This window comes from Taudactylus pleione, unplaced genomic scaffold (genome assembly GCF_031769625.1).
Source record: "Taudactylus pleione unplaced genomic scaffold, aTauple2 ptg000134l, whole genome shotgun sequence".
Lineage (NCBI taxonomy): Eukaryota > Metazoa > Chordata > Amphibia > Anura > Myobatrachidae > Taudactylus > Taudactylus pleione.
Genome location: NW_028284536.1, coordinates 2,233,288 through 2,258,076, shown reverse-complemented (window position 1 = coordinate 2,258,076; position 24,789 = coordinate 2,233,288). Strand labels below are relative to the sequence as shown.

General features: G+C 43.0%; 1 protein-coding gene across 2 annotated transcripts in view; it reads right to left on the bottom strand.

Annotated features, from left to right (window-relative positions):
- The window catches only part of LOC148523021 (uncharacterized), a 72,826-nt gene extending 55,993 nt beyond the window's left edge, over positions 1–16,833 (bottom strand). For both annotated transcript variants that reach the window (XM_088473314.1, XM_088473315.1), the window contains exon 1: positions 16,734–16,833. In XM_088473314.1, coding sequence (XP_088329440.1) covers positions 16,734–16,824 — 91 coding nt within the window. In that variant the 5' untranslated portion in view covers positions 16,825–16,833. The remainder of the gene's footprint in view (positions 1–16,733) is intronic.
- Positions 16,834–24,789: the final 7,956 nt, after the last annotated feature.

The following is a 24,789-nucleotide window of genomic DNA, read 5'->3' as shown; positions in this document are numbered from 1 at the left end:
TATCCCTAAGATAATCGAGAGTGACAGGGGTATACTCATTTCACAGGTGATGTGTTCCAAAATATGTGTAAGCTGATGGGTATTAATAGCCGACTTCATACCCCCTACCGACCGCAAGCCAGTGCCAAGGTAGAGAAGATGAACAGGACTATTAAAAATAAATGAAGTAAAATTATGGCAGAGGCTGGACTAGGATGGCCAGAAGCGTTACCTTTGGTCCTACATAGCATAAGGACCACTCCTAGACCTCCTCTGAATCTGTCCCCATTTGAAATACTATTTGGCAGACAACCTCATTTGATTGTAAGTCCCCAGGAAGACTTGAAGGGTAACAACGAGGTAACTGTGAAGTATCTTATATCAATGAGTAAGCGGTTAAAGCAACAGCAGAAACTGAAATTGTTGTCTAATGATATGCCTGAAACTAACTGTCATGATGTCGAACCAGGAGAATATGTAATGATCAGAATTTCTTGTGTTCAGGTTGTTTGACTGATCGGTGGGAAGGTCCATACCAGGTGCTGCTGACGAGTACTACATCTTTGAAGGTGGCCGAGAGAGATACCTGGGTCCATTCCACTCACTGCAAAAAGGTCAATCAACCGGTGGAGAAACAAGTCAGAGACAAAGCTGATAGCGTGGATCTGTCGCTCGCGAGCTTGTTCCAGGAGGATTGAAAAGATCGTTGTAAGATACCTGAACTGAGTGAAATTTGCAGGTCTTGTTGTGACAATGGATGGGCCTGCTGTGTTCATTTTCATATTCTCTTTTAGAGTGTTCACCATCCTGTTCAGTCCAGGGATATCCAGTGTCTGTGATGGGGGACAGATTGAGGAAACGGGAGCTGATGGCAGTGATGGAGTGGAATCAGTAGGAGTGCAATGCCAATCAGGGGAGTGTCTTCCCAATCTTAGTACTGTTATTGTTGAGCTTTGTGGGTTCCTAGTTGATGAGAACTGTATCCAACGGTGCCAACCTAAATATAATCCATACTGGGGTGGGTATCCTCTAGAGGATTATCATAGCATGGTAGGCAAAGTGTTAAACCAAACTGATTGCTGGGTGTGTTCACATGTACCACAGGGACAGCATAATGTAGTGTTGGTGCCATTTCCGCTGAATATCACGGAAATTTTAGAATTACAAAAAGGGAAACATTGGATGGAAAATTCCTCTCATCTAAACCACCTCATTTCAAACTAAAAAATTCCAAGTAGATTAAACACAAAAGTGATCTAACATAACCAACCCCAATAAACCCGGGAGATGGGAAGTGACGGGGAATAATCAGATGATGACCTTCTCACAAAGAGCTGATAATGAGTCCATAAACCATGATTTATTGCACTCCATTAAGTCTGGGGGGAAACATTTTAGGTATCGGTATACATTGAGTTCCACCAAAGAAATTATTGGTAAGGTGCCAAATGGTTATTGCGCTAAAATAATACAGCCAGAAACTTGCATGTATCAGATTGAAGAACCAGAAATAGGATTGTTTGCAAGGGAAATGTGCTTAATGATAATCATGCATACCATTCCTTATGTTCTTCCTGATAATGTATATTTCATCTGTGGAAGAAAAGCGTATAAATGGCTCTCCCCGAGTTCTGAAGGTTTGTGTTACCTGGGAAGAGTAGTCCCAGAAGTTATGACCCTCACACATGTTGAAATGTTGGGAATACATAAAAACACTCTGTCACCATATCTTCACACACAATATGAACACAGAGGCAAGAGAAATATGATACCTGGTGATATGCATAAAGCCGCTCAGTTAATCAGTGAGACAACTGGCTTCCAAGTTTTAGTCACCCTGGATCCCACCAGGATTGCTAGGGGTACATTAAATTTTAGATATATCCAGGAACTTGCTAAATTAATAGATAATATCACCGAGATGTACGATGACACATTCAGGTACACAGGGAGAGCGTTGCAAGCGTACATGAAATAACTAGTGCAACACAGGCTAGTGTTGAATTATTTAACTGCTGTTACTGGAGGGTACTGCGCAACGTTAGCCACCCAATTTGGAGTAAAATGTTGCACTTATGTCACCAATGATACCAGCGACCCTATAGGAGGTGATAGACCAGAAGATGGATGAGATTTTGCAGCTAAAGTAGGAATTTCGTAAAAACCATAACGCATCAGTGGCTGAAGCAGGGGAAAAGATAGAAGGATGGGTGTCATGGCTGAACCCAGTGAAATGGTTCTCAGGTCGGAATCGGTCCAGGAAGTGATCGCCAGCATAGGCAAATTCTTGATCCTTATACTGATTGTCATCATAGTAATTGGCATATGCGTCCGGTGTGTTCCTATTGTGTTGAAGTGTGGAAAATGTAAAAACAGAGTGAAACGAAAGAATGAAACTATGATGGTGGTCAGAAATGATAATATGTATACCGAGGTAGATACAGAACTGCATTACAGCCCTGAGCTAGGAAGTACCATCATTTAAATGTATAATATTTAGACATGCATAGAATATATTATTGAAATGTTATTTATAGAACACCTCAGATAATGTAAAGTCTCAATTCCCCTTCAAGACTGCTGTTATAAGACGGGTGCATTCCCACACCTTTCACATGATTTTCCAAGATCTGCGGTGTGCGTATAATAGTAGTTTTATGTCCCCACTCAGAGACATTATTGATGGAGTAAGAACCACTTTGTGCCATCCCATAATAACACTAAATAATACGTAAATGTAAGCATAAATTAAATTTTAATAGCAGATTGTGATAGCATGTTGTTCGCTATCAAAGGGTGGACTGTCGAAGCTGGATTATTGGCTGAGACAAGATCAGTTTAAAATTGAATCGCAGCGACTCCATCATGCGACTGGTCGCAAGATGCCATTTTGCGAAATGGCCGCCTAAGCGCCATTTTAGATAAACTCACATTTTAGTACATGTGGCAATAATACCATTAGCATCATGCGAATGCATCTGTGACCATCATTATATGTTACGGCGATTCACTAAAAGCCTATTTCATTACTTTACGTATTATGAAGGATATATTCCAGAAATGGCTTTACAGTATTGCATTAAGCAAGTGGCCAGGTGACAACTGGCTTGTGTAGATAAGCTTCCTGCATAGTGTTTGTTCACTACGGGTGGTCTGGCTAGAATAAATAAGCAAGCTTCCTGCAATGACATGATTTCAAAGGCTAGAGTGTCACCTTAGGTCTGTCTCTTGTAGTTGGGATATTTTGCATTTTCACACAAGAGACCGACAGAGGTATCTTTCCTTTGAACACAGGAAAGGTGGGGGGGCTGCTGACAGGACATGTAGAACTATCTAGCCCAGCATGTCACGCTGCTAAAATGTTAGAGTCAAATGCATCCATCTTCATACACACATTAATATGTCTTTATATCAAACCCCGAATACCCACACATTTCATATTCCCTCATAAGGTTCAATAAGCATCAAAATGTATGATTTAAGTTGCTTAAGTTAGTTTAAATGCTGAGAAATAAAGGTATTTGATAACTAAGGTATTCTACATGATGAGCAAGTTGTGTTTGGTTTTGTTCTGATGCTTACGCTTTTTTCAGCATTCTGGTGTTATCGGTGGAGAGATTACATCATGCAAACTCAAGTTATGGATCGCAGAACTTACAAGCAACAAAATGTTTAAATTTTAGAATGTTACAGAGGGCATTACTAGAAAGATTCCCCTGCTGTTAGAGGCAGGGAGAGTCTATTTGAACCAGCCTGTTAAATGTGCTGTAACATATGCTTCTCCTCTGGGAACCAATGACATCAGCAAGAAACTTCCCCATTGTCCTGTTTTAGTCTGGGGGGGATAAATATGTGTGCCCGGATACTGTTTTTTTAGTCCATGCTGAATGCTGTATGTACTGAGGGTCTCTTACTGATGCCTATCTACATGTCCGGAGGCGCAGAGTATGTATACTGTACTTGGGTCTGTATTATTTTCCTTTTACGCCTACATTTTGTATGGATCAATTGCGTGTAACTTACTGAACTTTTAACTTAATAATACTTGTGCTTTGGAACCACAGATTCCACTCCTGTCTTTATTTGCGGTCAGACTGCGTACGCAAATTGGCATTATTCTTAGAGGTTTATAGGAAGGATTTTAGAAAGGTATAGGCAGGGGTATATAGAGGTTCTGATCCAGTTTTGTTAGTGTGTACAATAAGTGAGTACAATAAGTGAGTAAAATAAGTACAGTAAGCGAGTACAGTAAGCGAGTACAATAAGTAAATTTGTACTTTAAGTGAGTACAGTGTGTACATTAAGTACAATAAGTGAGTACAGTAAGTGAGTACATTAAGTACAATAAGTGAGTACAGTAAGTGAGTACAATGAGTACAGTGAGTAAAAGAAGAGTACAATAAGGGAGTACAGAAAGTGAGTACAGTAAGTGAGTATGGAATAGAGTATGTGAGTACAGTAAGTGAGTGCAATTAGTGAGTACAAAAAGTGAGTAAAGTAAATGAGTACAGTGAGTACAATAAGTGAGTACAATAAGTGAGTACATTAAGTACAATAGTGAGTACAGTAAGTGAGTACATTAAGTACAATAAGTGAGTACAGTAAGTGAGTACAATGAGTACAGTGAGTAAAAGAAGAGTACAGTAAATGAGTATAGTAAATGAGTACAGTAAGTGAGTACAGTAAGTGAGTACAGTAAGTGAGTACAATGAGTACAGTAAGTGAGTACAGTAAGTGAGTACAGTAAGTGAGTACAGTAAATGAGTACAGTAAGTGAGTACAATGAGTACAGTAAGTGAGTACAATAAGTGAGTACAATAAGTGAGTGAGTACAGTAAGTACAGTAAGTAATTGAGTACAGTATGTGAGTAGTGTAAGCGAGTACATTAAGTGAGTACAGTAAGTGAGTAAAGAAATTGAGCAAAATAAAGTAATTACAGTAAGTGAGTATAATGAGTATAGTGAGAACAGGAAGTGATTACAATAAGCGAGTACTATAAGTAAGTGAGTACAGTAATTGAGCACAATAAGTAAGTGAGTATAGTAAGTGAGTACAGTAAGTGATTACAATAAATAAGTGAGTACAGTAAGTGAGTACAGTAAGAAAGCGAGTACAATAAGCGAGTACAGTAAGCGAGTACAAAAAGAAAGTGATTACAGTGAGTATAATAAGTGAGTATAGTGAGTACAGTAAGTGAGTACTATAAGTGAGTACAGTAAGAAAGTGAGTACAATAAGTGAGTACAGTAATTGAGTACAATAAGTACAGTAAGCGAGTACAGTAAGCGAGTACAATAAGTAAATTTGTACCTTAAGTGAGTACAGTAAGTGAGTACATTAAGTACAATAAGTGAGTACAGTAAGTGAGTACATTAAGTTCAATAAGTGAGTACAGTAAGTGAGTACAATGAGTACAGTGAGTAAAAGAAGAGTACAATAAGGGAGTACAGTAAATGAGTACAGTAAATGAGTACAGTAAGTGAGTACAGTAAGTGAGTACAATGAGTACAGTAAGTGAGTACAGTAAATGAGTACAATGAGTACAGTAAGTGAGTACAGTAAGTGAGTACAATAAGTGAGTACAATAAGTGAGTACAGTAAGTACAGTAAGTAATTGAGTACAGTAAGTGAGTAGTGTAAGCGAGTACATTAAGTGAGTACAGTAAGTGAGTAAAGAAATTGAGCACAGTAAAGTAATTACAGTAAGTGAGTATAATGAGTATAGTGAGAACAGGAAGTGATTACAATAAGCGAGTACAGTGAGTACTATAAGTAAGTGAGTACAGTAATTGAGCACAATAAGTAAGTGAGTATAGTAAGTGAGTACAGTAAGTGATTACAATAAGTAAGTGAGTACAGTAAGTGAGTACAGTAAGAAAGCGAGTACAATAAGCGAGTACAGTAAGCGAGTACAAAAAGAAAGTGATTACAGTGAGTATAATAAGTGAGTATAGTGAGTACAGTAAGTGAGTACTATAAGTGAGTACAGTAAGAAAGTGAGTACAATAAGTGAGTACAGTAATTGAGTACAATAAGCGAGTACAGCAAGAGAGTACAGCAAGAGAGTACAGCAAGTGGAAAAAGTGAGTACTATAAGTACAGTAAGCAAGTACAGTAAGCAAGTACAGTAAGTAGAAAAAGTGAGTACAATAAATGAGTACTATAAGTGAGTAGAGTAAGTTAGTACAATAAGTGAGTACAGTATGTGAGTAAAGTAAGTGAGTAAAGCAAGTACAATGAGTACAGTAAGTGAATACAATAAGTGAGAACAGTAAGTGAGTAGAATAAGTAAGAGTACAGTAAGTAAGAACAGTGAGTACAGTAAGTGAGTACAGTAAGTGAGTACGGTATAGAGTATGTGAGAACAGTAAGTGAATACAATAAGTGAGAACAGTAAGAGAGTAGAATAAGTAAGAGTACAGTAAGTAAGAACAGTGAGTACAGTAAGTGAGTACAGTAAGTGAGTACGGAATAGAGTATATGAGTACAGTAAGTGAGTGCAATTAGTGAGTACAAAAAGTGAGTAAAGTAAATAAGTACAGTGAGTACTGTAAGTGAGTACAATAAGTGAGTACAGTAAGTGAGTACAGTAAGTGAGTACGGCATAGAGAATGTGAGTACAGAAAGTGAGTGCAATTAGTGAGTAGAAAAAGTGAGTAAAGTAAATGAGTACAGTGAGTACAATAAGTGAGTACAATAAGTGAGTACAGTAAGTGAGTACAGTAAGTGAGTATGGAATAGAGTATGTGAGTACAGTAAGTGAGTGCAATTAGTGAGTACAAAAAGTGAGTAAAGTAAATGAGTACAGTGAGTACAGAACATAAGTGAGTACAGTAAGCGAGTACACTCAGTAAGTGAGTACAGTAAGTGAGTACAGTAAGTGATTAGAGTAAATAAGTGAGTACAGTAAGTACAGTAAGTGAGTACAGTAAATAAGTACAATGAGTGAGTACAATAAGTGAGTGAGTACAGTAAGTACAGTAAGTAATTGAGTACAGTAAGTGAGTAGTGTAAGCAAGTACATTAAGTGAGTACAGTAAGTGAGTAAAGAAATTGAGCACAATAAAGTAATTACAGTAAGTGAGTATAATGAGTATAGTGAAAACAGGAAGTGAGTACAGTGAGTGAGTACAGTAAGAGAGTACAGTAAGTGAGTACAGTAAGTGAGTACAGTGAGTGAGTACAGTAAGAGAGTACAGTAAGTTGATACTTTGACTCTATCATCACTGAGCTGTTGCAAATATCATGTTGTTATTGGTGTATTAATGCCTCCGTATATGTCACATCATCAGCCAGCAGGAACCAGATTATGAGCCCATGGATCTACTGGTAACATACTGATTTACACCCCTTCATTTGTGCTCCCCAAACCTGTACATGTGGCTGGAGTACTAGATGCCCTAGTGCCAATGGAGGAGCACAACATCAACACAGACGAGTCTGCCCAATATCTCCATTATTTAGCATTTCATAATGGAGAATAGTATACGAAGGCGGAATAAGCGTGAGTATAACTAAGAATACTATGTTTTTTGCTGTATGGCTGTTGATGACAGCCTTGTTGCTGGGAAGATTATAAGGCTGTCTGGTCAGCTGGTTGGGAGAGCCAATGATATTGCTTGAAGGAGTGGTCAGATGATCAGTATATATTGGGCTGTGTGAGCATGGACAGCCTCTTGGTTCCTGGATCTTTGAAACACTATCAGGCTGAGTAGTTTTCCCTTTTTCTGTGCATTACCTTTCTATTCCAGTTTAATCCTTGCATCCCCCCTGGTATATATATTCCCACTAGTGCCTCCCTTTTACATTTATCCCCTTTTTAGGCTGTACTGCCCCCCACCCCTCCCTGCCTTCTTTCCCTGTATAGCCTGTTCATGCCATTTCTGCCCCCCCCTCTACCCCCCTGTATTTGGTATTATTGAGCAAATGGCACCACTCAGCCCCGGCACCATGCACCCCCCCTCCTCCACCTCCTCGTGACTCCCCCGTGTCTGTAGGTCTCCAGCCCTTCCCGCAGCAGACCAGCACTTCACTGCGCCAGCGGGAGCTTCCGCTTTCGCGCCTCCCGCTGGCGCCTTTTGGTTCTCCCCCTAGCCCCCTTTTCCTTCACCCCCCCTGTGGGGGTGTGCACTCCTGCGCCTTCCGTCGGCTTCCAGCCCCGGCAACACAAGCACTTTTGCACCAGCGGGAGCTCCCGCTTCCGCGCCTCCCGCTGGCATGCCGGGCACTGCCCTCCGGTCCCCATTTCACCTTCCCCGCCGGTGGGAGTGAGCTCCTCCCGCCAGTGCCCAGTCCCTGGCGGCGCTTGTTACTCTCTGCGCCAGCGGGGGGTCCCATCTCCGCGTCTCCCGCTGGCGTTTCCTGGCTGCCCTCCAGCCTTCACTTCACTTGCGGGGGTTACCGCTCCCGCGCCGCCCGCCAGTTTTCCGGCCACACCGCCGCGAGTGCGGCCCCGCACTCCCCTTCCTACCCCCCCGCGCCGCGTCCACCGCGCTGGGGGGTGTCACTTTGTTTGTTAGCTGCTATAAATTTTCCCTGCCCGCGTGGCATGCCCGGCGGCCATTTCCCATGGTGGCCATTTTGGGTCCCACCTTGGTAGTGGGATCTCAGCCGAGCATCCATTTTTTTTTTTTTTTCCCCTAGCTGGCTTTGCAGCTTCAGCCCACATATGCCCTCTGCTTGCCCCTGCCTTTCTACCTCCTCTTGCCCTCTGCCCCTGCTTCCCCGCACCTCCTTTCTTCGTTTTTCTGCTCCCCCATTTCCCCACCCCCTGGCCGCAGGTTCATTGTTTCCCTTGCTTTACTCCCCCAATTGGTCTTATTATCTCTGCCCCTCCTTACTCTGGCTATCTTTCTTTGCCCCTTCATCCATGCCTCCTTATAATATTTTCCTAGTATAGCTCCCCGTCTCTCCTATGTCTCTGCTTCCTGTACCCCATCTTCCTCTCTACCCATTATCCTTCCACCCCTGTGGGTCCCTTGCACCCTCCCTGCCTTCACATCTGTCACCCCCTCCACCCCCGTGCTTGCACCCGCCTTCTCCTGCTCACCTTTCTCCTTTAGTTACAGGTCGGCCTGGCTCTGTTGGCTCCTCAAGTTGAAGCTGAAGTTCATGCAGCTGCTGTTCCATTGCGGTGGCTAGTGATCCCGTGCGTTTTGAGATTTTTATGTCGGTCGACATGGTGGCTCCGCTGCGTTAAAACATCGAAGATGGCGCCTCACAGAAGCATTGTAGAGGAGGTTCTGGGTCCACCTTGTGCTGGCGAGTATGATTGTGTCACAAATTTCGTTATGATTCCATTTTTGTTTCTCATCTACCGTTTGCTCGCCCGCGTAAGATAGACAGGAGGGTTGTGCAGCAGTTAGACAAGGGGTTTAGGCGATAATTACAAGTTGGTTTATGACACAGTTATAGGGGTTAGGAAACAAGGGTACTGTACATTGTGTCAATTCAGCTTTTGCTGTGCGCTTTGCGCAGCAGCGAATAAGGATCCGCAGAAGTTAATTTGCTGATTTTTCTTGTTCAGAATCAGACAACATAGGCGAATGTCGCAATTTTTGTGAATATAATGGATTGGATCATGCTCCCCTTTGCCATGGGCTATTTGGCGGACAGGGTGCATGGGTGGAATTATTATACATCTGTGTTGTAGTTACATGTATGTCTAGTCCAGAAATTTGGTATGGGTTGTTTTTTATGCCCAATGCGGGCGGAACCATGTCGGTAGGGCTGGTATGCCTTTTGGGTGCAAAAGGTGTTTCAATTTGTTTATAGGTTACGCAGCAGCGTCAACCCTCCTTTGTCACTGGCTGCCTCGCTTTACCTTTTCTAAGCGGGTGTAATAATGGTTTATAAGGCATTTGTTTTGCCGGTTATGACCGCCTATGTTTTGGAGGTTGAGTTTTCGTTTGCCCTCATGCCGCACCTGCGGGAGTAACGCCTATCCGGGTATAGCCTAGGTGTATAGGAGGGTTTACCTCCCGACTAAGGGGTAGCTACAAGGGAGCTAGTTAGGCTCTGTCGACATTTTTTGTTTGGTTTCTTTTCTGTGGTTATAGCCCCACGCAGGTTGTGGGTTAGTTTCGGTTTGTGCAGCATCAGGGTTGCCTACCTTTAATATTCTCTTCCCGGGAGAAGCCCGGGTAAGAGAAGCAGCGGGGGGCCGACGGGGGCGGGGCTTGATGATTCGCGTCGTTAAGCCCCGCCCCCTCGCCGAAAAATTGCTGCGATTGGGCACAATTTACATAGGGGGCGGGGCCAGGTGCTGTGATTCACGTCGAGTCGCAGCTTAAGCCCCGCCCCCTTCACAGAGACCCGCGATTGCCGCGGATATTCTCCTCATTCTGACCGCTTCACTAGGAGGTGGGCGGAATGCGGGAGAGTTGCCTACCCTTCCGGGGGTGCGGGGGGTTACCCGAAAAATCGGGAGCCTCCCGCAGAAACCGGGATGGTGGGCATGTATGTGCAGCATGCATCCTATACATGGTAGTATCCTATACATTGTGTAGTTCCGTTATTCTACCTTCCCCGTTGGTTCCTCATAGCAGTTTCCACATTTTGAGTTTTAGTTCGCAGTCTTGTTATGTTGACTTTCTGGTTACGTTTATTCTGGGTCAATTTTTTGGTTGTTGTCTTGCACTCGTAGGACGGGCAATGCATGGGGTTTCAGTGGTGTTCAGTTGAATTAGTAATGATTGTTTGACTTCGGGCGGTGCGGTTTCCGACACCTAGATCGAGAAATCCAATTTTTCTTACTTTTGTATGTTCAGGCCGGCACTGACCATGTCGGTGTAGCACATCGTCTGGACTGATTTCTCTTCATGGGTGCAGGAAGGAGTGACATCTGTTTGGACCTCCTCTTTTGGCACAGTCAACTTTTTCCGTGTTTTGGGGGTTCCAGTTGCGCTTGATATGAATGTAGGTTTTGTGTCCAGTTTGTCTGTTTGTGATGGAGATAGCAGGTTATGGTTGTTTGATAGGTTTTTGTAGCGTAGTGGGAAATGGACCGCATATCACACTAGACATTTAAGGTTTTGAGTCTCAGTAGAAACACTATAAAAAAAAAAAAAAAAAAAAAACAAATTTAAATGACTGGGTTTGTAAGTTGTTTGCTTAAAGGCGGCTTGTTTATAGGTTTACGCAGTTTGAGCGGGCACTTCATTGTTGGGTCAGGTTTCTGGTTCAATTTATCGGTGAACTAATTTTGTACTTCAGTGGCAATGAGTTTTTGCTGCAGTTTTTTACCAGTTCGGCTGGCTGGCCGGGTATTTTGAGCTTTCAGTTAGAGGAAAATTTTTCTGGGTAGTTTATTACGATGCAGGTCTTATGAGTAATGTTACTGTTGGAGCCGTTCCCAATTTTCATGGCCATATAGGCTGGTCAGTGCGACTGAGGATTAATTCTTTTCTAATCTACAGAATTGGGTGTAGCTCATGCCATCTACATCTGAAACTCGTTCTTTTTGCGTTCCCTTTGTCATTTATTTTTGTGCATTTAGGTACAGAATATTATATTTCGTCATGTAAATTGCGCTTCGGTCTCTAGTTCCAATTATACCATGGACGTAACCGTCTGCCTGGCAATTTTTGGCGAGATTATGGGCTAAGCCATCTACGGAGGGTGAGTTTTTTACAATATTTGCTTTACTTCATAGTTTGAAACCATTCGTAGCAGGGTGGGTCCAAAGCCTCTGCGGTGGCGGCGCCAACGGGTATCTCATCTATAGTAATCTTAAAGGTATACATGTACATACCCAGTCATTTATTGCATGTTGGGTTAATTGGGTTCCCCGTTCGCAGCGTCTCCCGGAGGCCATTTTTATGTGCAGTTTTTATGCGTTGCTTGTGGTTACGGGTCAGGTGGCTTTTCACGGGTGTTAGGCCTCGTTTTTACATTTTACTTTTCAGCTGCAATTTTGGAGTGTTTAGTTTCATCAGAGATTTTGTTTCAAGATATTGTTTTCCGGAGATCAGTGGTGCTTTGCAATTTTTCATGGGGCAGTGGAGACCATACAGGTGGGGGTGGATAGTTTCCTTTTCTCAACATCCAGAGGTTAATTTGCCCGGTACGCCTTGTGGTGCATTATAGATGTGGTGCCCTGCTAAGTTGAGCACAAAGATGGTTTACATTCCAATCTTATCCTGCATACTACAGTTCAATTGGAATACGAGGTTGGTTTACAGGCCCAATCTTATCCTGTGTACCACATTTTAGTTCTCTGATGTTTTGGGCAAAGTTTTGATTGGGGCAGTTTGTTTGCTTCAGTTTCTAGTACTCATTTTCTTCAAATTGGCGCAGCGATTGCGGGGACATTCCCTGCAGAGTTTAGGGTGTGCAAACGGCTGCCGAGGAGACATGTGCAGTTGCGACTAGAGCTAGTTGCGCACCTGGCGCCAACCTGAAACATTGTTTACCAACCAATCGTTGAACGGCTAGCATTCAACAATTGGGGGGTGGTGAAGGGATTTTTTAATTTTTCCTCCCGGGAGCCTTGATCCGGCCCAATTTGGTTCACGGGTAGGTTTTTTAGTTTTTCCCCTTCACTCGGGTTACTTGTTTTCCCCTCTTATGCATCCCTGCTAGGTAGTTGCTATGTGTTTTCTTAAAGTTGTGTCAGGATGGTTTGGGTTTGGTGCGATACTCAGGGTACGGAACTTTGTTGCTCACTGGGTTTGCAGCAGTTGATAGTTTGGGTTGTGAATGATGTGCGCGGTTTAGGTGTAGAGTTTCATGCTTGATTTTCTTGTGTCCTCGGTGACTAAATAGGATGTGTCTGACTAGGAGGTATTGCCTGTCAGGAGCAACGATGTGCGTCAGTGGAAAGGTATGGAGTGATCGTTCGTGGTGAGGGTTTTTGTTGGGTTTAAGGCCAAATTGGAGGATGTGTGATCTGTATGGTGCATAGTTTGACTGGAGAGTGATGTATAAGCATGATGCGTTAGACAGGACAAGGAAGAAAGTGAATGTGTCAGAAGACTGTTATGCGGTGTCACTGGGTGGCTTGGTTGTGAGTCATAGCTTTTAGTTGGAGATTTAACTCGGTATTTTTCAATCCTGATTGAGGGCATCTTGATGACTTGGATTCAGTTTCCTTATTTAGGAATTCTTGTTTTGGGCTAGGTCGTGTTGGGTGGCGGGCCAGTTTCCTTTGGAGTCTGGCTTTGGCAGGAGTACGCTGCAGCTCAGTGGCTTTATGTGGCGTAAGATACGTTGTGGGGGCACTTGCCCTCGATGAACCTGGTGAATTTGTCCTGCTCCGCACGGGGGGACCCGGGCGCTTTTTGGTACGGAAGCGCCTCGGATTGGCCCAGGAGGGAAGTGGGACCCTCGCAGCGTTGGTGCGTCTAGAGGGGGGACGTGTCAGTCGTTCCCCGAGTATTTGAGCAAAGTAAAAGCTAGAACTGAGTCTGCAGCGTCTCTTTGCCACCCTGGTTAGGTTAATTAATTATAAATAAAAGCTGTGACCTTTTTTAGCCAAGCTCTTGTTGTCTGTGTCGTTATTTATTAGTTTAAGTTAAGTAAGCTATACAAGGTTGTTAAGGGTTAGAAGCAATAAACCAATGTATTTCTTAATCAACGGAGGCATCACATTTACTAGTGGTGCTGTTAGATGTACTATATTGGGCAGTTAGGACCATATATGAATATAAGAAATAAAGCTCATAACACATAAACCTTTCTGTGACATCATCCTACAAATCTTCCTCTACACCTTACAGGGCTCATTTGGACCCTGCCCCACTTATAGACTAAAATGAGCCTTTTTGGCACAAATGTGAAATCCTTCTCTATTTTACATTGTTTTCAATATCCATGCCTCGCGCCTCCTTACAGCATGTGTGTAGAGGTGGAGAGGGGGGACCTGCAGGAGTAAGGTGTGTATATCATGTAATTCTCTCTTCCTAGAGTTGCACAATGCCACTGATATGTCAATCGCGAGGCAATTCTCTTCCCTGTAGCCCTGAAAATACGAATATGTATTCATAGAGTCAGCATTCACAATATCAACATCCAGAATGTCGACAACAGAATGATGACAGTTAAGATGCTGACATGGTTAAACTCATGGGGTAAAGTAAAAAAAAAATACTTTCTGGTGCCCACTAACAATGGTACTGTACTCTAAGTACAACACATCCCAAATGAGCCACCAGCCGTGGACCATTTATTGGCTGACAGAGGTGAGCCCCCGGCCCTCTCAGCCAATAAATTCTTCCTCCATAGACTTCAGTGCTGAGAATGAAATCAAATAACTAGGCACCTCCTACCATTGAAGTCTAAGGGATAAAGTGGTTATTGGCAGAGAGAACCGGGGGCTTGCCTCTATCAGCCATTGAACGATCCGACCATCGATTTCTATGGGCAGCTGAATGCTCATTCAGGAATGACAGTACTTAGAGTACAGTACTATTGTCCATGGGCACTGCTACTGTACTTCATTTCTGTATTTTGTCTAGTCTCGGGATGCCTGCTTGGAGAAGAGGACAGACGAACACCATGAGAGTAGGTGATTATGTAGTCTGAGTGTAATAAACTAATACAATATTTGATGTGTCATGTCTTTTGTTCAGTATTTTCTTTACAATGGGACTAGAGGTGCCCTTAGGTCTCGGAATGTCGGCACTTGTGGATCTCCAAGTGCCAACATGTTGGCATAGGCTTTCTGGGACCAGTAGTCCCACTGTAAAAGACAATATTATTTATATTTTATACACATAAACTCTGCACCTATTACCCAGGGGCACAGAGGATAGCTCAGGATATCAGCCTGGTATATACTCAGGTGGGGGAACCCCTTTATGGGGGTCCCCATTTTCTGAGGAACCTCGGCCTATAGCTGACTAGTGCGGGTTTATGAATGTTTTGACTGGGGTCCGCATCAAGTGTGTCCCACTGCTGTGGAATTATACCCCCACTAGCTAGAGCCAAGTACTCTTTGTGGATAATATGGGGGACCCCTACTCATTTTGTTCCCCATATTTCCACAGCCAGAACTGACTCACAGCCTGGTGCTGGTTGATGAAAATACTGGGGACCCCTATTTATTTTATCCCCCATATTTTTACAACCAGGATCGGCTCACATAGCTTAGTGCTGGTTATGCTCTAGGGGGGGGACTTCACATCATTAGTTAACACTTTCATACCCTTTGTACACAAAGAAACCTAATGGATCTCACTGATCTGTTCAGGCTTCTGCTACATGTTGCTGCTCAGGTTAAACTGGCTAGCCTGAACAGATCTATTATTGTGCAATTTGTTTAACTAGTTTTGTGTGGGTCTTAAGCTCACATCCTATTACACTGTGCGAGTTGTATGTTTTACATGGGAAAACATCTGGAAGCAGCTTTGTAGGAGACCTCGTGTTCATAATACTCTGAATGGTGGGAGGGTGGGGGAGTGCTATGGAGATTACAATTCTGTAATATGAAAATATCTTTTGATCCAGATTTTAAATATAAAAGTTAACAAAATTATGGAAGAGCATAAGAAAAGTTGAGAGTAGCTGTGGTTATCATGGTTCATTGACATTTATTTCTACATCGTGCAAGAGGTAACATCTCTGGTATAACCACAATTTCTGGAATGCAATTGTAAAAATGTCCAAAATGCTTTTGACTACAGTGAAGCCATCCATATTTCTATACCCATCTCGTACATATAACGGCATATTTCTATACCCATCTCCTACATATAACGGCATATTTCTATACCCATCTCCTACATATAACGGCATATTTCTATACCCATCTCCTACATATAACGGCATATTCCTTTACCCATCTCCTACATATAATGGCATATTTCTATACCCATCTCCTACATATAACGGCATATTTCTATACCCATCTCCTACATATAACGGCATATTTCTATACCCATCTCCTACATATAACGGCATATTCCTTTACCCATCTCCTACATATAACGGCATATTTCTATACCCATCTCCTACATATAACGGCATATTTCTATACCCATCTCCTACATATAACGGCATATTCCTATACCCATCTCCTACATATAACGGCATATTTCTATACCCATCTCCTACATATAACGGCATATTTCTATACCCATCTCCTACATATAACGGCATATTTCTATACCCATCTCCTACATATAACGGCATATTTCTATACCCATCTCCTACATATAACGGCATATTTCTATACCCATCTCCTACATATAACGGCATATTCCTATACCCATCTCCTACATATAACGGCATATTCCTATACCCATCTCCTACATATAACGGCATATTCCTATACCCATCTCCTACATATAATGGCATATTCCTATACCCATCTCCTACATATGGCATATTCCTATACCCATTTACTTAGGACCCTTTTAATTTCCACATCACTTGATAGAAGCAGAAACATATGACTGTACCACTACTGCAATAGGCTCTGACCGTACTGTAACATCCAGGGCAGGGACTTTCTATAGTATGAAGAATTAGGGAAAGATGTCTACAAAGTGTAAATAGCTTTTTATTAAGAACCTATAGAATCACATCAGCACAAAATAGGATTCTATCCTTTATAATTATACAGTACATATAGAAATATATACAGCATATCATGTTCTCTTGCAATGGTAAAGCATACAGAGAGATTCATTGTACAGAATATCATCACACTACAGGATTCATTCACACATTAGTGTATCAGTCACAGTGTATAAGTGTAACGTCACTATTCTGTAACTCAGGAGGGTATTCCTGCATTCAGGTGTGTTACTTACCAGGATCTAGACCAGGCTTAGCTGGATCTGTAGCTGAGGAGCCCACACAGCACAGGATAAGCAGCAAGAAGGAGCCGGTAACAGGAGCCATATCTGAGTCCCTGAGAAGTGTCTGTGACCCAGGGGAAGTGCTGAGCGCTTTATAGGAACTACACAAGGAAGAAGCAAAGGAGGACAGGGAAGAGGACATTCTCTATTGTACATTATTTCACAATAGTAACTACGCACACTGTGCATCCTAAATCCTAATTGTTTAAGGCGTTAGAAAACACTAAGGACCTTTGTGTGATTCATGGACAATTTCCAGATCTCATTCTATTTCTGTCACAATAAAAAATGTGTTAAACTATTGCAGCATATGTGTTTAGCTAGAGGCAAAGTTGTCACAATATTAATTAGCATCACAAAAAAGAACTGCTTGTACCTCTTCCTTATATGTAATGTATCAACATGCCAAGCGCTTATATAGTGTTACCTCTCTATACACTGGGAAGGGCTCAGGGGGAATAGATAGAGCTTATATAGTGTTACCTCTCTATACACTGGGAAGGGCTCAGGGGGAATAGATAGAGCTTATATAGTGTTACCTCTATATATACTGGGAAGGGCTCAGGGGGAATAGATAGAGCTTATATAGTGTTACCTCTCTATACACTGGGAAGGGCTCAGGGGGAATAGTTAGAGCGCTTATATAGTGTTACCTCTCTATACACTGGGAAGGGCTCAGGGGGAATAGATAGAGCTTATATAGTGTTACCTCTCTATACACTGGGAAGGGCTCAGGGGGAATAGATAGAGCTTATATAGTGTTACCTCTCTATACACTGGGAAGTGCTCAGGGGGAATAGATAGAGCTTATATAGTGTTACCTCTATATACTGGGAAGGGCTCAGGGGGAATAGAAAGAGCTTATATATTGTTACCTCTCTATACACTGGGAAGGGCTCAGGGGGAATAGATAGAGAGCTTATATAGTGTTACCTCTCTATACACTGGGAAGGGCTCAGGAGGAATAGATAGAGAGCTTATATAGTGTTACCTCTCTATACACTGGGAAGGGCTCATGGGGAATAGATAGAGCTTATATAGTGTTTCCTCTCTATACACTGGGAAGGGCTCAAGTAGAATAGATAGCGCATATAAAGTGTTACCTCTATATACACTGGGAAGGGCTCAGGGGGAATATATAGAGCATATATAGTGTTACCTCTATATACACTGGGTAAGGCTCAGGGGGAATAGATTGAGAGCTTATATAGTGTTACCTCTCTTTACACTGGGAAGGGCTCAGGGGGAATAGATAGAGCTTATATAGTGTTACCTCTCTATACACTGGGAAGGGCTCATGGGGAATAGATAGAGCTTATATAGTGTTTCCTCTCTTTACACTGGGAAGGGCTCAGGGGGAATAGATAGAGCTTATATAGTGTTACCTCTCTATACACTAGGAAGGGCTCAGGGGGAATAGATAGAGCTTATATAGTGTTACCTCTCTATACACTGGGAAGGGCTCAAGTGGAATAGATAGAGCTTATATAGTGTTACCTCTCTATACACTGGGAAGGGCTCAGGGGGAATAGATAGAGCAATAATAATAATAATAATAATAATAATGATAATAATAATAATAATAATAATAATAATAATATTATTAATAATATGGTGCCACAAGTGTTCCGCAGTGCCTTACAAAGTACATAAACAAATAGGTTAATTTACAGTGCCTTACAAAACGATACAATACAATACAGGACATGGATAATATACATTGCTACATTTGCGACCATAACACCCAGATAAGCAACAATGCAAAGCAACCAAGTGTTACGTGCCCTGGTAGATAGTAAGAAGTAGATGAAGGTAGAGTAAGGAGAAGCACAAGAGGGTAGAGGTCCCTGCTTATAGGAGCTTACATTCTAAAGGGGAGGGACAGACAAACAGGGGTTGACACAGATGGTGTAGGCAGGGAGGATTGAATATGTAGCAGCAAGTTAAGAAGAGAGCTGGAAGGCTTTGATGAATAAGTGGGTCTTGAGAGCCCATTTAAAGGATTGAAGAGAGGTGGAGAGTCTGATGGGAAGTGGTAGAGAGTTCCAAAGGTGGGGAGAAGTGTGGCCAAAATCTTGGAGGCAGGAGTGGGAAAAAGTGTTCAATTGGCATGAGAGGCAGCGTGCATTTGTTGAACGAAGAGGGCAATCAGGAAAGTGAAAGGAGAGATCAGAGATGTAAACGGGAGAGGAATGGCTGAGGGCTTTGTAAGAGAGTGTGAGAACCTTAAATTGGGGTCTAAAAGGGAAGGGGAGCCAGTGGAGAGCTTGTAGTAGAGGGGAGGCAGATGCAGAGCGTTTTGAGAGGAAAATGAGCCTATCAGCAGCATTGAGGACAGACTGGAGAGGGGAGAGAAGGGAGTTGGGGAGGCCAGATAGGAGAAGTTACAGTAGTCCAATCTGGAGATGACCAGTGAGTGTATGAGGGTATTGGTGGCATCCTGGGTGAGAAAGGGTCTAATCTTTGAAATATTTTTAAGATGAAAACGACAGGACTGTGAGAAATACTGGATATGTTGTTTGAAGGAGAGGGGGGAGTCCAGGATAACTCCAAGACAGCGCACTTTGGGGCTAGAGGAGATAGTTGTGCCATCAATTGATAAAGAAATGGTGGGAAGTGTGGTTATGTAGGTGTGTGGGAAGATGATTATCTCAGTCAGACTTACTAAGTTTAAGAAATCTCTGGGACATCCAGGAAGAGATGGCAGAGAGACAGTTGGAGACACGAGTGAGGAGAGATGGAGAGAGGTCGGGGGTGGAAAGGTAGATCTGGGTATCATCGGCATAGAGATGATTTTGGAGGTCAAAAGAGCTGATGAGTTCCCCTAGTGAGGATGTATATAGAGTGAGAAAAGGAGAGGTCCAAGAACAGAACCTTGGGGAACACCTACTGGAAGAGGCTGTGGGGGAGAAGAGGAGTCATGAGAGGAGACAGAAGGATCAGTCAGAGATGTAGGAGGATAGCCAGGAGAGGGTAGTGTCACGTAGACCAAGGGAGTGAAGGATTTGCAGAAGGAGAGGGTGGTCCACAGTGTCAAAAGCAGCAGAGAGGTCAAGGAGAATGAGAAGAGAGTAGTGGCCCTTGGATTTAGCAGCAAGGAGGTCATTGCTTACTTTTGTGAGGGCAGTTTCAGTGGAGTGAAGAGAATGGAAGCCAGACTGAAAAGGGTCAAGGAGGGAGTGGGAGGAAAGAAATGTGGTAAGGCAGTTGTAAACAACACGCTCAAGGAGCTTGGAGGCAAAATGGAGTAGAGAGATGGGACGGTAGTTGGAGAGAGTGTTAGGATCAAGGGTAGGTTTTTTTAGTATGGGGGAGACAAGGGCATGTTTGAATGCAGACAGGAGAGTGCCTGATGATAGGGAGAGATTGAGGAGGTGGGCAAGATGGGAGCAGGCAGAAGGAGAGAGGTAGCAGAGGAGACATGAAGTGATAGGGTCAAGGGGGGAGGTGGAAGGGGGGGGGGACTGGATGCGGGACATTACTTTCTCTCCAGATACAGGGGAGAAGAAAGTAAGAGTTGGTAAAATGGAAGGAGAGGGGTTATCTGGGAAAAGAGGAGGTGGATGGCAAAGGGACTGGTGGAATATGATTGCCTGATGTATGGAGTCAATTTTAGATGTAAAGTAGGTAGCAAAGTCAAGGGCAGAGATGAAGGAGGGGTGGCGAGGAGGTGGTGGGCGGAGGAGGGAGTTGAAGGTGGAGAAGAGACGTTGGGGATTTGAGGACCAAGAGGAAATGAGGTTCTTGAAATATGACTGTTTAGAGAGGGAAAGGGCAGCACTGTATGAGGAGAGCATAAATTTGAAATGGAGGAAATCAGCGTTAGAGCGTGATCTTCTCCACTGTCGCTTGGCAGTTTGCGAACACTTTTGCAGGTATCTGGTGCATTTGGAATGCCTGGGTTGAGGTGTAATTCTGCGAGGGTGAATAGTGATTGCCGGAGCAACAGAGTCCAGAGCAGAAGTAAGGGAGGTATTGTATAGGGAAATGGCTTGTTCAGGGCAGGAGAGAGACATGATAGGGGACAGAGGTAAGTCAAGCTGGGAAGAAAAAGAAGGTGTCAATAGCCTCAATGTTAAGCTTAGTGATTTTGTCCTTAGGAGGTAGAGGAAGGGAAGGAGAGAGGGATAGGTTAAAAGAGAGAAGGTGATGGTCAGAGAGGGGGAATGGGGAATTGGAGTAATCAGAAATATCACAACAGTGAGTGAAGACCAGGTCAAGCGAATGCCCACTCACATGTGAGGGTGAGAAGGTCCATTGGGAGAGGCCAAATGAAGATGTGATGGTAAGGAGTTTGGAGGCAGAGGCTTCTGTGGGGATATCAATAGGAATATTGAAGTCACCTAAGATAATAGAGGGAAGGTTAGAGGAGAGAAAGTGAGGGAGCCAGGAAGCAAAGTTGTCAATGAATTTGGAAGGAGGGCCAGGGGGACTTTAAATGACAGCTACTCTAAGGTGAACTGGTTGAAATAAGCGTATAGCATGAACCTCAAATGTAGAGAAAGTAAGAGATGGTTCAGGGGCTAGGAGTTGGTAGGAGTATCCTGGGGATAAAAGGACCCCTACCCCACCACCATGGTGACCCCCAGGCTGAGGGGTATGAGAGAAGATGAGGCCCCCAGAGGAGAGAGCAGCAGGGGAAGTGGTGTCAGAGGGTGAAATCCAGGTTTCAGTAATGGCTAGGGGATGCAAGTTTTTAAGGTGCATACACACACACACACACACACACGATTTTTAAACGATTATCATTAAACGATATCGTTTAACGATAATCGTTTGAAAAAATCATTCATTTTCTGAGTGAAATGGTGAACGATTATTGTTCATGCACGTTCACGTTTGTAGTTCAGTCAGACTTGTCAACTCAACTATTTTCACTAAGTTAATATGCAAAAATCGTTTGTAGTTCATAAAAATCGTTCATTACATTTAAATGAACATAGTAAATGAACAACTTTAGTAAACGATTTTAGTTAATTTTTTCAAGGTAGAAAATAGTTTACTAAAATCATTCATTAACTAAATCGTTGTGTGTGTATGCAGCTTTTGAGATGAAAAGGTCACGGGTGGGTACGAGTTTGTTACATACTTATCTGGCATTCCAGAGGGCACAAGATAGAGGGACAGTGATTGTGGGAGAGATGTGAATTAGATTGTTTGGGTTGCTATGCGAGAAGGTGAGTTTAATATGGGTGGCCGACATGAATGTAGTGGAGAGATTGAGCGGGGACCAGTGCTGGGAAGGGAACTTGTAGGTGGTTGGCAAGGAGGGAGTATAATATGCTGGGGGTGGGGTGGGATGATATGGAGAGGAGGTTTGGAGGGGGGATTATCAGAGGGGTAGTAGGTCATAGGAGGGGAAGAAGAGGATGAAAGTGTAGCAATAGGAGAGGAGAGAGAGGAAGGAGGAGGTGGAGAATACAAGGGGGAAATGATAATGGTGGAAAAAGGTGGTAGAGCAGAGGATTAGGTAGACAATGAGTGGAGGGGGAAGTACACTAGATAGTTGTGTGGATGAGTTGAATAGGGGGAGGAAAACTAGATGGAGGAAAAAGTATGAGAGTTAAAAACAGTGTAAAAGATCTGCAGAGAAGCAAGTAATGGTACAATGGAGCCTGCACAATTTCCAAACTATTATTGAGCAGAGGAAAAGAGGAGAAATGGACTAATAAAGTAAACTGAATTAGATGACAGATGACAGGTTAGAGAAAGAGAAGAGGTGGGAAGACGTTATTTCTAAGAAATAAGCTGAAATAGGCACAGAATACTGTAAGCTATGAGGTGTTTGTGAAATGAGTGAGTCAGTACAAATAATAGGAAGTGTGAGTTCACATAGTGAGCAAACAGAGGCAAGAGAAGATTGTCCAGGTGATGCAGACAGCAGTTCCTTGCAGTGTGGATATTGTGAACTTCCATTTCTTGATTATACTTTGTCCATATAATCTTGTTGAAGAATGGTTTAAGGTTAGAGTGGTCTCCTTCAGTTTAACTTCGGTATAATGCAGAGTTTGGTAAGAAATGCACTTTTACAAATTCACTTCTAATAGTTATGCCTTACACAGCCCAGTGGCCTACTGCCTCTCATATGAAATATAAATATGCTGTGCCTGCATGTGTAGGCAATGAATCCAATCAACCCCCAATATCCTCCCACTAATATGGTTAGCAATAAATGTCCTAACATAAACAAACAGTGAATACCACAGAGCTAAGAAGAACAAGGTCTAGTAATCTATTCACTTTGCAAATAATACAAAATTAGATGTTCTGCAGCAGCGATGAGGTTACCTGCATAGTGTTACCTCTCTATACACTGGGAAGGGCTCAGGGGGAATAGATAGAGCTTATATAGTGTTATCTCTCTATACACTGGGAAGGGCTCAGGGGGAATAGATAGAGCTTATATAGTGTTATCTCTCTATACACTGGGAAGGGTTTAGGGGGAATAGATAGAGCGCTTATATAGTGTTACCTTTCTATACACTGGGAAGGGCTCAGGGGGAATAGATAGAGAGCTTATATAGTGTTACCTGTATATACACTGGGAAGGGCTCAGGGGTAATAGATAGAGCGCTTATATAGTGTTACCTCTCTATACACTGAGAAGGGCTCAGGGGGAATAGATAGAGAGCTTATATAGTGTTACCTCTCTATACACTGAGAAGGGCTCAGGGGGAATAGATAGAGCGCTTATGTAGTGTTACCTCTCTATACACAGGGAAGGGCTCAGGGGGAATAGATAGAGCTTATATAGTGTTACCTCTCTATACACTGGGAAGGGCTCAGGGGGAATAGATAGAGCGCTTATATAGTGTTACCTCTCTATACACTGGGAAGGGCTGAGGGGGAATAGATAGAGCACTTATATAGTGATACCTCTCTATACACTGGGAAGGGCTCAGGGGGAATAGATAGAGTTTATATAGTGTTATCTCTCTATACACTGGGAAGGGTTTAGGGGGAATAGATAGAGCTTATATAGTGTTATCTCTCTATACACTGGGAAGGGTTTAGGGGGAATAGATAGAGCTTATATAGTGTTACCTCTCTATACACTGGGAAGGGCTCAGGGGGAATAGATAGAGAGCTTAAATAGTGTTACCTCTATATACACTGGGAAGGGCTCAGGGGTAATAGATAGAGCGCTTATATAGTGTTACCTCTCTATACACTGAGAAGGGCTCAGGGGGAATAGATAGAGAGCTTATATAGTGTTACCTCTCTATACACTGGGAAGGGCTCAGGGGGAATAGATAGAGAGCTTAAATAGTGTTACCTCTATATACACTGGGAAGGGCTCAGGGGTAATAGATAGAGCGCTTATATAGTGTTACCTCTCTATACACTGAGAAGGGCTCAGGGGGAATAGATAGAGAGCTTATATAGTGTTACCTCTCTATACACTGGGAAGGGCTCAGGGGGAATAGATAGAGCGCTAATGTAGGGTTACCTCTCTATACATTGGGAAGGGCTCAGGGGGAATAGATAGAGCTTATACAGTGTTACCTCTCTATACACTGGGAAGGGCTCAGGGGGAATAGATAGAGCGGTTATATAGTGTTACCTCTCTATACACTGGGAAGGGCTCAGGGGGAATAGATAGAGCGCTTATATAGTGTTACCTCTCTATACACGGGGAAGGGCTGAGGGGGAATAGATAGAGCACTTATATAGTGTTACCTCTCTATACACTGGGAAGGGCTCAGGGGGAATAGATAGAGCTTATATAGTGTTACCTCTCTATACACTGGGAAGGGCTCAGGGGGAATAGTTAGAGTGCTTATATAGTGTTACCTCTCTATTCACTGGGAAGGGCTCAGGGGGAATATATAGAGCTTTAATAGTGTTACCTCTCTATACACTGGGAAGGGCTCAGGGGGAATAGATAGAGTGGTTATATAGTGTATCCTCTCTATACACTGGGAAGGGCTCAGGGGGAATAGATAGAGCGGTTATATAGTGTTACCTCTCTATACACTGGGAAGGGCTCAGGGGGAATAGATAGAGC